This window comes from Panicum virgatum, chromosome 1N, assembly GCF_016808335.1.
Source record: "Panicum virgatum strain AP13 chromosome 1N, P.virgatum_v5, whole genome shotgun sequence".
NCBI lineage: Eukaryota > Viridiplantae > Streptophyta > Magnoliopsida > Poales > Poaceae > Panicum > Panicum virgatum.
The window spans coordinates 42958431-42971431 of NC_053145.1; the positions used below are offsets into that span (position 1 = coordinate 42958431).

The following is a 13001-nucleotide window of genomic DNA, read 5'->3' on the forward strand; positions in this document are numbered from 1 at the left end:
GCGCCTCGATGTGCGTGGCGACTCTCAACTCGTCGTCGACCAAGTGATGAAGGAATATAGCTGCCATGACCCAAAGATGGAGGCATACTGCAAAGCAGTGCGCCGCCTCGAAGACAAGTTCGACGGCCTAGAACTCAATCACGTCCCGCGCAAGTACAACGAGGACGCCGACGAACTGGCCAAGATCACTTCGGGGCGGACCACCGTCCCCCCGAATATCTTCGCCCGCGACATCACCAAGCCCTCAGTTGAATTCACAGATCCGACGGAGACGGGCCCTCGTCCGCCGGGCCCTCCGATGGGAACCCCCCGGCGGACGAGGCCAAGGCCATGGACCTTGACTTCGGGACCACCTCCGCGGACGAGGTCGAAGCAATGGAAGTCGACGAGGCCCCCACTTCGCAAGATTGGCGCGTCCAGTATCTCGACTGGATGATTCGAGGGACCCTACCCTCGAACCGTGCTCAGGCGCGGCACCTCGCCAGGAGGGCCAAGTCCTTCGTTCTAATCGACGTCGTGCTATACAAGCGCAGTCCCTCTGGCGTCATGCAGTGATGCATCCCCGTCCCCGAGGTCAAGGAGCTGATCCGTGACATCCACGCCGGCATCTGCGGCCATCACGCTGCGCCGCGCACCCTCGTGGGTAACGCGTTTCGGCAAGGTTTCTATTGGCCCACCGCAGTCGCCGACGCCACCGACGTTGTGCGGACCTGCGAGGGTTGCCAATTCTACGCTCGAAAAACACACCTCCTCGCGCACGTTCTGCAGACAATTCCCATCACATGGCCTTTCGCTATGTGGGGACTGGACCTCGTCGGTCCGCTGCAGAAGGCGCCCGGGGCTTCACACACTTGCTAGTGGCAGTTGACAAATTCTCCAAGTGGATCGAAGCTCGACCCATCGGCAAGATCAAGTCCGAGCAAGCAGTTCTATTTTTCACCGACATCGTCTTCAGGTTCGGGGTCCCGAACTCGATCATCACCGACAACGGCACCCAGTTCACAGGCAAGAAGTTCTTGGCGTTCTGCGACAGTTTCCACATACGTGTGGACTGGTCGGTTGTGGCGCATCCACAAACGAACGGGCAAGTGGAGCATGCCAACGGCATGATCCTCCAAGGACTGAAGCCACGAATTTTCAACAAATTGAACAAATTTGGCCGGAGATGGCTCACGGAGCTACCCTCGGTCATTTGGAGCCTGAGGACGACACCAAGCAGAGCCACGGGCTTTACCCCGTTTTTCCTCGTCTATGGCGCCGAGGCCATACTCCCCACTGACTTGGAGTACGGGTCGCCAAGGCTCAAGGCATACCAAGAGCAACAAAACCAGCGAGCTCGCGAAGACTCGCTGGATCAAGTGGACGAGGCTCGAGATGTGGCACTCCTACACTCTGCGCGCTACCAGCAGTCCCTACGAAGGTATCAAGCGCAGAGGGTCCGGCGCCGAGACCTCAGCAAAGGGGACTTAGTGCTCAGGCTACGTCAGGACAACAGGGGCCGCCACAAGCTCTCACCTCCATGGGAAGGACCGTACATAATCGCCGAGGTGCTCAAACCCGGCACATACAAGCTGGCAAACGAAAACAGCGAAGTCCTCACCAACGCTTGGAACATACAACAGCTACGTCGCTTCTATCCTTAGCATTCCAAGCAATTTGTACATCGTTTGTACTCGCACTTTAATTTTCCCGAAATAATAAAGAAGTACACATTACTTGTTTATTTTTGGGAACCTTCTGGACCCTCGAAGGCTCGGATGCGCACTAACACTGAGGTACGCTCGGCTTTACCCTCGGCAAAGCCGAGCCTCCCTCGGGGGCTACTACGGGGGGAACCCCCGAACGTCCCCAAAAAATCGCCAATATTTTTCGAAATATTTCCGTCTCGCCTCTAAGCTTCTCGTATCCTTGGAAAAAACGCACGCGAGGCGTAAGCAACTACGGTACGGGGCCGGCCGAGTCATGGGGCCGCATACGCCTCCGGGATATGGCACCCCCCTCACCACCCTACGCCTACGTTGCTTATGAACGCGAAATTCCTCGCAGACGTTTATCTAAGTCGCATACGAGAACACGGAAATAAAGTAAAGAAACATAGGCTCGAACGCACAAGGCCTCGATGGGCCACACAGTAGATTTAACGAAAATAAATCTCTTATATTCATAAGATACGATTACAGAGTGCAAAGTACGATTACAGCAAACGCTAATCTTTTACATGGGCTTCGAGGCCCAGATTTCCTACAGGCTACCATCCCCCCTTGCGGGTCTTCAGTGACGTCGAATTCAGCAATGGGAGGGATGTCGGCTTCGAGCTTCTCGGCGAGGATTGTGGCGAACTCCTTCGCGGCTGCGTCAGCTTCATCCATAATGGCCGACGCGGCGTCCGCATCAGCGTCATCGGGAACGACATACCCCGACGACACCCTCTGGAGATCCATGAGGTAGTGTGTTGAGGCCACCGCGAGGGCCCGCAGGACCCCGAGGCGGAAGGTGCTCTTGGCATATTCGGCAATCCATCCGCCTAGCGCGCGCAGGCGGCTGATCACCGAACTGCCCGAGACGGCACCCTCCCCCTCGAGCCCTTGGCACACACTCACGGCTGTCTGCTCCAACTCAGCAAATTCTGCCTGCGCCGCCGTGAGTGCGGTGTGGAACGCTTCCTTCGCCGCTGACTCATCCGCCACCTTCTGCTTCAGCTCTGAGCAAAGGAAATCAACTTAAGCCACGAAAAGAAACAAACCAACGAAAAATCGAAGGTACTTACACGTGATACTTTTCTACGCCTCTTCCCTCTGGGCTCGGGCGGCCTCTTCGAGCGAGGACAAGGAATCTTCCTTCTCCTTAAGGGCAGTCCCCACGTTCTGGAGGGCCATCTCCTTCTCCTCGAGGGCCTCGCCCATTTCCCGGAGGGTCCCGGTGAGCGCGACCATGGCCACCTCCTTGGGGAGGAGCTCGGTCTTTTGCTGCTCGAGCGATGTCTTGAGGCGCTGTAGATTGGCGCTCTGCGCCTCGGCTTCCCGAGCCTTTTCCTCGAGTGCCGTCCGGAGGCGTTGCAGCTCGTCACCGGTAACCCGCGCCAGATCCTTCTCCAGCGCCTGCTGACACGCTCCCAGATCCGCCATTCTCGTGTTGGCTTCGATGTTCTTGAGCACCAGCTCGGCGTTGTGCTGCCCGAGCTGGCTCATCTGGGAGTACATCCGGGTCATCTCGGCGCTCTTTTCGCACGAGATTTCCCTCAGCCGCTGCAAATGGGAGGGCGTGGGTAAAAACATGTTAAGGACGAATCGAATCCGAGCAATTTTCAGGGGAAAGCATTTACCTGGCTGACCTGGTAATCCGCCCCCTGATGGAGCTGGAACGCGCGGTCGAGAGCTTGTAGGATCTCGCAGCCGACGCCAAGCTGCATGTTCCAGGCTTCCTCCTCCTCTTGCTCCTTGCGGGGCCGACGCGAACTCGGCAATATGCGCGGCGGCGCTAGCCGCAGCAGTGGGGTCGATGTCCATCGAGTCCTCGTACTCCTCGCTGCTGTCCGGCAGCTCCACCACCGCCGCCGCGCTCCCTTGTGCTGTTGGCACCGGCACCACCGCGATGGTACCCTCGTCCCGGGCCTCGGCGGGCTCCGAGGCGGGGGCTCCTTCCACCCTCGGCGCCCCTTGCGCCATCTCCTCCTCTGCGATGCCCTCGACCTCACCCTCAGGGGCTCGAGGATGAGGGTCTCCTCCTCCACATGGTCGGCGGGGCCCTCCTGCGCCCTCCCACCAGCTTCTCCCTCTGTAACCGGGCGGGCGGCAATAGCCGCGCCGCCCCGGGCGGCCTCAACTTCAGTGACGGCCCGGGCGGCGCCATCCACGCCACCCCGGCCGGTCTCCTCGGCGTCGTCAGCCTGAGCGGCTGCTTCAGCACCGCTCTGGCCGGCGTCGCCCTCCTCTTCCTGTGCCCGACCTTGCTGGGCCGCCTGGGCCCCTCGAGCCATGGCCTCCTGTAGCTTCGCGGCCGCCGCCTCGAGGTCCACAGCAGGCAGGGGCTACGGCGCCGTGTGCGGTGTGCTGCGCGCCCCGGTCTAGAGGGCCTTAGCTGGGGCAAGCTGCACCGCATCCTTGGCGATGGCCCCTGGGCTGGAAATCGAGGAACAAAGGTTGAGGACAACGGGATCGAAAAATCGATTAAACACGCAACAGAAACAAAATCCAAAGTTTACTTACCCGGATCGAGCATTCATGCTCCGCTTCCTCGTGGCGTTTCTTCGGGCCCGCAGCACCGCGCCGTCCCTCGAAGACTGTCCCGAGGGCGCCCCCCTGGTGTCGGCCTAGTGACTCGAGGCTGCCAGCACGGACGACTCGACCAAAGCCTCGGGGGCTACTGTCGGGTACCATGATTAGGGACACCCTAATCGGGGTACTAAGATCGCTTTACAACGCAAAACACACATTAAGGCAAACGGGCCCACGAAGGCCCGCGGCCTCCTTCCAACTTGGAAGAAAGCAAAGGACTCAAAGAAGCCCAGCTTACGGCCCATTCGCACACCTCTTGGGCCCACAGGACGATCTCCGCCTCGCTCGAGGGCTCCCCTCGGGACCCTCGACCACGCAACGCATCTCCACCTCGCTCGAGGGTAACGAACCTACCCTCGAGCGGGTAAGTCATCTCCGCCTCGCTCGAGGGCTCCCCTAGGGACCCTCGACCGCGCAACGCATCTCCGCCTCGCTCGAGGGTAGCGAACCTACCCTCGAGCGGGTAAGTCATCTCCGCCTCGCTCGAGGCTACCCCTCGGCACAAGGGACGAACGGCCCCGCCGCCCAACCGCTCGCCGTACGGAGGCATTGAATGCCCATCACTCTTCCACAGTGCTCAGGACAGGCGGCGTCAAGCCGCCATTCCCACAGTAGCTGTGACAGGAGTCCCATCCATCACCTTCGTTCACTGCTCCGACATCCCGGGCGCTGTGGGGGCACTGTGGAACCCGCGACGCGACACAAGACGCGCTCAGCACAGTCCCCATCACTGTTCTGCTAACTCCGGCTGTCCGGACTCTACATCATCACACGTATGGCCCCGGGCCCACCTCCTGCTTAGGAGGAGGTCCGGTGTCGCCACGGGCCCCTCGAAGAAGGATGCCCATCACTTGCAGCCGGAGCCCCGGACCCCCCTCGAGGGTTCCGGGACCTCCACGTACCTCCCGGACCTCCTTAGGATGCACATCGGTACTTTGTCTAGAAGTGTCCGGGACCGCCGCGTGCTTCGCCACCTCTGGGGTACGCAGGACCCTGACCTGCAGGGCCCACTGAACGCCATATCTGGAGGCCCGTACACCCTACAGTGACGACCACGCCGCCTGCAAGGGCTGGCAGGATGCCGGCGCGATCTACGCAGGACCAAGGACGATATCCAGGACGACTGCCACGCCTAACGCCATGCCCCGCAGTGTACTTCCTACAGTATTTGGTCACTGTACCCCGCGATTCGGGGGAAAACGACGACTTCCATGCCCCCACTCATGTGTGCCGCCCCTCCTTGTGACTATAAAAGGAGGAGGCGGGCTTCCTCTGTCTGTCGGTCTGGTCGGGTCTGGCTCTCTCTCTGAGGACGCTCAGACGCTTCTGGGCCTCAGCTACTGCGGTCACCTACATTCACGACCATCGCCATACCCGACTCCCCTTCTAGCAGAGACCTGGGAGCTTCCCTCCCTCTCTCGCCTCGCTTGTATCCCCTACTACAAGCACATCGGGTGCAAGATAATACTGTGCCCTCGCACACCCCTTTGCTGGACGTACGGCCCCGCGGCCGGAACCAGGATAAACCGTGCGTTACTGTGTTGTCTCTTGCATCATCATCTGGGACGAGGAAACACACGGCATTGACTAGTTGGGATCCGGGGCCCCGGGTCGGGACACCGACAATGTGCGACGGGAGGAAGGGAATAGAATATGTGTAGGCGTGCCAAAAAAATATTTCCCTAAAAAAAATCGTATATAGGTGTAGCCGTGTAGGCTTCTGACGGGAATCGATTTTGGGTGCCAAAAAAAATATTTCCCTCAAAAAAGAAAAGTCTTGATTACATTTTGGTAGGATATTATTCAAGCCGTGCTTAGTTTATTGCAGGTGTAAGCGAAAGCTGTACAAACCTGGTCCTTTGTGGTGCTATATATATATATATATATATATATATATATATATATATATCAAAAGAAATCTATACGTACGGTCTTAGAACATCGGTACAAATCAGTGTCAAAACCGATATTAAAGGACGAACTTACTATCAAACAGCTGTTACTTAAAACCAGAGTTGATTGTACCTTTAAAAGCGTTTTCTTACATTTAGTTTATCTTGCATTATATTGTTAGACTCAGATGAAAAACACCGTGAAAACCAATATTTCATTATTTTTTTGGATGAAACACCAAGCATGTAACTAGACTAATTATCAGCCCAAACGCATACAAACCAAATTTTCTTTTGAAATTGAGGCCAAGGCGCGCATATTCTAAAAGCGACCAGAGAGATGATACTATCGTCGAAGAACTTCGAGCATCAACATAAGTTGCTGGAACTAATAAATAATATCGCAATGGACTTACAATCAAAATAGTATTCAAATTTAGACTGTTAAGATTCAATCGTCTTTCCATGCCATACGCGCACAGAATTCAGGTCGAAGGTGTGATAATGGATCAGATGCATGGGAGCTTGAATACCCAAACCGATGAAGCGCTAGCTAGCTGCATCATCAAGAATTACCATCGAGGGCAGAAGAGTGCAGAGCTACAGCAGCAGATACCAGCTAGCTCCCCCTACACCCGGGGGCATCAACTACATGTATTAATCACATTTTGATAAGTCAAAGAGTTTAACTTTAACTAAAGTTAAATATGAAACTAATAACATTCATGATATAAAATAAGTACTATTAGATTAGTTATAAAAAATATATTTTTATAATAAATTTTAGATAAAAAGTGCTAACACTATTGACTGTAAATTTGATTAAATTTGAACTACTTTGACCAACATAGATTCTATAATTAAATTCTTTTATGGATAGACAAAGTACTTAGTACTGCTTAATAATAGTACTGGCATGCAGAAAGGAGCTGCCCGGCCGGCTTGCATAGTTGCCTGGCACAGATTTGACCGGCTGGTACCTTATCATTGGAGCTCTGGTCTCTGCTCCATGATAATTCCTGCCCGGCCTCTCTCTGACACGGGCACCATGCATGGAAATGCAAGAGAAAGACGAGAGAAATGGTTTTCCACGGAACAAATCGATGCGTTGTGTTGACCGCCTGCTGCTGCGCCATCGTGAACGGCCGGGCACGTACGTGCTGGCAATGGCAAGGCAGGCTCTGCTGCTGCTGCTTCTTCTTCTTCTCGACTCTGAACTTCTCCCTCCTTTTGCAGCCGGACCATCGGTAGCTTTTTTGCTCATGCACTTCATTGCACCCTGCGCGCGTCCCATCATGCGCTCCGAGAAACCACGCACGCAGAGACGCAGCTCATTAGTGTTTTGCCTAATATTTGCAGGGCCTTCTTTCCTTTTTCTCCTCGACGTTGAAAGAGAAAGAGATCCTGCAGCCTTGCCAGGAGCTAGATCTTTAATCTAGTTTCATTGTTGTAACAAATGAGGGACCGAAACTGACGACCAGAGTGGGGTGAATGGGAGCCGATCAAAATCTCTCTCGAAATTAATCTGTTGGCCTATATCCCAAAATCACCACGAGCCCTCAAGAATTCTAGGTGAAGTTTGGAATGGCTATAGAAGAGCTAAACCAACACAAAACACCCCTAGAACATGCTAGAGAAAACACGGAAGCGTACGAGAAAATCTGCAGACATGGCAGACTCGGACCGGTCAGACCGTTCTCTCCAACCGGTCAGACCGGTCGGGCTGGAGTTCAAAAAACCCAGACCGGTTGCACTCAAACAGATCGCAAACAATGCTTCAAATGCAAATCTCGAGTAAACGAAGTCCAAATCCAACGAAACTTGGAGGATAGCTTCGCATCTACTCCGTGAACATATCCCCAAAAGATATTTCCCAAAATATTGACAGATCGTGAGAAATTAAGGGAAGATCAAAGAGAATTGGGGTTTCCTCAAGAGCCCAAAAATCCCAATTCGTGAGAACTCGCGATTCCAGCGGGTTTGGCACTAGGCTAGATAGATTAGAATCGTCACAACGAGTTCATCAAACCACGAATCGAAGAACTTGACTCCTCCAAACACGAAACACAACAAAAGAGGAGAAATCAAGTCCAAAACGCAAAGGGAAGGGGAGGACAAAAAGCTCAGCACACACGGGTGAATCTCAAGACAATTTCATTCGTAAATCACGGAGGAATTCACCTATACAAAGGCTAGAGCCGACCACACCATCATCCACCCTCTAAATTGAAGAGATTAGCTATAATCTAACCCTCTTTTGTGTTGGAGTCCTTAGCCCTAACCTGGAGCAGTGGCAGGGAAAAGGAAAAAACGGAGAGAATACAAAAAGACTCAAGAGACTCAACCAGCCACGGGCTGGTGGGGGTATTTATACCCAGCTGCTGCGGCCAGACCGGTCAGACCGGTCCATGGGACCGGTCAGACCGGTCGGGTCTGCAACAGCCCGCAGTACAGCCTCGATCGACGGCGGAGTTTCTTTCTTCGACTCGAAGTCTTTGTTGCGATGCAGCCATGTCTATGAAGTTTCGGTCCGCGGTTTTGGAGGGTCCGCGAAACCCGGGTAGGTGTCCGATTTTGAGAAAACCGCCAAAACTTCACGCGCGGGAAGATTCCCGCCTCCACGCCGTGGCCCTAGACGTCGTTCTCGCCTCGGCCTTTTGACGGCCCTAGACGCCACCCGACGCCCGTCACCTCCTCGCCCGCAGCGAGGCCCTAGACGCCGTCGACAACCGTCGCCTCCGTCAGTCCCGAGACCGACGTCCGTGCCTCCACGACATGGCGTCTTCAACCGCCGTCCGCCTCCTTGGTTTTGTGGTGCAAACCAATAAACCCGCCTTCCGTCGCCGCTTGCGCCCTCGATCCAGGAATGGACGCCACAGCTGCCGCCCGGCCTGAGCTCCTCCACGGCAGCTCTCTGTCGACACTCGACGCCCGTGTACCTGCAATTCAAAGACCAAGCGCACAATCACATCGCACGGTTGACAATTCACTCATCACAAGCAGGATAGAGTACTCAACATTCCTCAACAAAATAATTATGTAAATTGCAAATATTAGCAACTAGTAATGTTAATGGAACAAACAAAAAAACAAGACTAGGAAAACGGAGGCTCGTCTAAATTTACCAAAAAAATCACAAATGTAGATGATATGATGATACACAATCTTGTAAAATATCTTGTCCAAACTTGACTTAGTTTGTAAAATATAAAAATAATAAATTTGAAGTCAGAAAGTTGTCCAGATGATTTGTTAGAAAATTGTTATTTTTATATCTCACAAACGAAGTCGATTTTGGACAAAATATTTTGCAAGATTGTGTATCATCATATCATCTACATGCGTGATTTTTTTGAATTTAGACGATCTTTTTATCATAGTTTGCATGAGTTTTATAAAATTGTGGTTTCCACCAAATATGTTGTTATGCAAGTAACCCAACAAGCTACCGTGCACCAAGCTAGCTACTATAGCTGATGTCTACTCCTGAATACTGATGGCTAGTAGCACCATGATGCAGTAGCACAGAGCACCAAGTACACATCATAGCATCGCCCGTCACCCCTTATACAGATATCCCCATCCGGCTTTTCCTGCTGCTCATCCATGATCCATCCCCCAGAAAGCGAAAAAGGGCGACGAAGAAGAATCCAACACCCGCCGAATGGAGCAAGGGGGCCTTTCGATTTCCGCTGCGCGCGATCGAGTGCCTGCCCTGCGTGCGTGTCCTGCCCGGCGGCTACCTAGCACTGGGCGGCGGCACCGGCACCGTCGCCGAGAAAGCTCCGGCCGGCCCTGCTGGCCCGGCAGCAATGGCACCAGCAGAGGCAATCCATCGATGGCGGATCGGAGATACCCCAATCACTGCTGCTGCTAGTAACAGCGTACAATGATGGCTTCGCTTTTATTTCGTAATCATGCTCGCGCTCCCTTTGCGATGGGATCTTTGTTTGTAGCCCGTTCGTCTACGGCATGATGTCCATGGATGATGCAGCGCCTGCAAGGCTGCAGCAATAGTGTTCGCGGTCAAGGTTGCAGTGCTCTGCTGCACAGGATCTAAAGAAGAAGAAGAAAAAAAACTGAAAGAAATGAAGGCAGATGAGAAATTCAGGTCAAGACCCTTTTTTTTTTGAACGGTGGTTGATCAGGTCAAGGCTTCATTCATCGTCCACGGTCGGGGTCAAGATCGCAATCCGGATCGTATCTGGGCCTGTGACAAAGCAGCCATGGCAAAGAGCTGATGCTTCGTTATTACTAGCAGCAGCTAAAACTTCACTGTCACTAGCGTAATTGGTGGTCCAAAATGCAGACAAAAATAAATCAGTGCGAAATATCAGGTTAGATGAGGCGGATAAAAAATTCGAAATCGTGAGGAATTCATGTGGCCTGGATGGTCTTTGATCATCGATTCATCAATCATCATGGTGCATGAAGAGAGGGTAAAGGAGGCAGGTCTGGTTGAAAAAGATGGGGAGAAGGGATCAGGGGGAAAAGAAGGGGGCACAGGGGAGAACACAGAGATGCGATGATGAGCGATGACCCAGGAGGCGAGCTATCATTACGAATCTTGGGCCGGCCAAGGCCCATAATCATCACCATCTTTGGAAGCCCTCTCGGCCCCTACCTTCTTTTGTTTTGTACCCATTTTGCCCTCTTAGGCACTTCATTTCTCGAGTGCTGGCAATTTGGCCTCAAAATTCCTATGGAAAAATTTCCTCGTCAAAGTATCGCCTAAGTTTTTTTCATTTTGAGTATTTTTTCTCGTAGCAACGAAAATAGTTTAAGAGAAAATATCACTCTCCATAGGAAGGAATAAATCTCAATTTTATGCCACCCAAATAGACTAAGAGTGTCGCTATATATATGTGTGTGTAGAGTTAGGGGTGCAAATAGGTGACTCTTAGATACACCTCCAATTTTTTTTATTTCAAAATTTTGTACTAGTTTTTTAAAATGAGAACTGATTTGAGAAATTAGTGCAAAATTTTAACTAAAAAGATTGGAGGTACACCTAAGGATCGCTAATTCACAACCCTGTGTAGAGCCAATATTAGAAGAATAGGTGGGCAGTGCTAACTTCACTAGTTCACTTGTGCTTGGGCATCGTTGTGAAAGCACGGTCAATCTCACCACTCAAAAGTGTATGGAGCCACCCGGATCTCTCCCAAACGGGCTCATAGTTCTCCCCTCGCCACTACGAATCAAAATAATATCTACAGATAGTTCACTTATTATAATGTTGCAAATCTCTTCTGTTCCACTAATTTTAGCTAGTATATATGTTCATGTACATTTTACTAATATAAACGTTGTACAAGCCCTATAGCACCTCTTGATCATGAGGAGCATGCATGTACTGCCAAGACGTGGACCACATAGTCACCAAGGGCCCACATGGAAGCCCCTTGGACCATCGCGTACTACAATAGTAGTACTAGCAGGACTGTAGGAGAGATGTGCCTATAAATAAGCCCCACCACCGGCCCTGCCACACACCGAGCACACAAAACCCTCCCTTTTGCCGTCTCCCCTGCCCCCACAAACATCCGACAGTCTCATCAGCCTCTCCGCCTTTAGCCGCGCTACCACCACCAGAGGTCCAGAGCTCCCGAGCTTCGGAACTCCACGGCAGCAGCCACTAGCTCCACCACTACCACAAAGGTCGGTGATGCTCCCCAACTCCACTGCCGCTTTTGCTCTGCTCAGCTCTGCTCCATTCATGCACGCATCAGCAACGGAGACAACGCTCCTCTGTTTCCTTGGCTTTCATGGCGGCGGCATTGGCGCATCGCATGCGTTTTCTCCTTCTGCCGAGAGATGGATGCCTCGTTCCTTTTTGTTCGTTTCTGTGGTTTGCTTTGTTTTTCTAATGCATGGTGCATCCGTCGATTTGTCAATGCGTCTGAAACGACAGCTCGCTTTCTTGACGCGCCGGTGATTGTGCAATTGTGACGAGCAGCAGCATCTTTTTCCAGTTTCTTTTTTTACATGCCAATGCGGCTGATGCCTCTCTGTTCCCCAATTTCTTGTGTTGTGCGCTTGTGCTGCGCAGCTGCGGCGGGAGATGGAGCGGCTGAACACGAAGCTGTACCTGCAGAACTGCTACATCATGAAGGAGAACGAGCGGCTGCGCAAGGCGGCCCTGCTGCTCAACCAGGAGAACCAGACCCTGCTCTCCGAGCTCAAGCACCGCCTCGCCAAGTCCGCCGCGGCCGGCGGCAACAACAACAGCAACAACGGGGCAGCGGCGGTGGCGGCGGCGGCTAACCGCGCGTCGCCGAAGCCCGGGATCGACGCCGCACCGCCGGCTCAGGCCGGCGGCAAGGGCAAGCCTGCACCCAAGCCCAAGTAGGCAGCCCATCATCGCAGCTCGATCACGAGCTGGCTGGTGGTGCATACGCGGTGTCTGCTAGAGCTGGTGTCGTCCTAGTGGCCTTCATGGCGTTGGGTTTAGTCAGTTAGCTCTGGGTGTTGATTTTCAGAAAGGTTTAGTCGTTTAATTTTAGAGTTGATGGAAATCTCAAGAGTCCTGCCCCGACGGGCACTGGTGTGTAGCAGATGCCCATGTAATGATGAATGGATGGCGACTAGATCGGTTGGGGGTCTCCCTAAACGCAGAAAAGCAGTAAACGCATTAAAGTGAAAAGGAATTTTACTAATTTGAAGTACTAAATGAAGTCTATTTATAAAAAATTTTGCATGGTTGGGTTGTAAATCGCGAGACGCATTTAATAAGCCTACTTAATCCATGATTTGCAATAGTGATGCTATAGTAACCATCCGTTAATTATTGATTAATTATGGATTAATTAGCATCATTAGATTTGTCTCGCGA

General features: G+C 52.6%; 1 protein-coding gene across 1 annotated transcript; it reads left to right on the forward strand.

Moving 5' to 3' along the window:
• The first annotated feature begins 11668 nt into the window (after positions 1-11668).
• LOC120654093 (protein LITTLE ZIPPER 4-like) lies at positions 11669-12770 on the forward strand. Its single transcript, XM_039931670.1, has 2 exons — positions 11669-11827; positions 12219-12770. Exon 2 carries the CDS (start codon positions 12231-12233, stop codon positions 12516-12518), a length of 288 nt encoding a protein of 95 aa, XP_039787604.1. The 5' UTR covers positions 11669-11827; positions 12219-12230; the 3' UTR covers positions 12519-12770.
• The last annotated feature ends 231 nt before the right edge of the window (positions 12771-13001 follow it).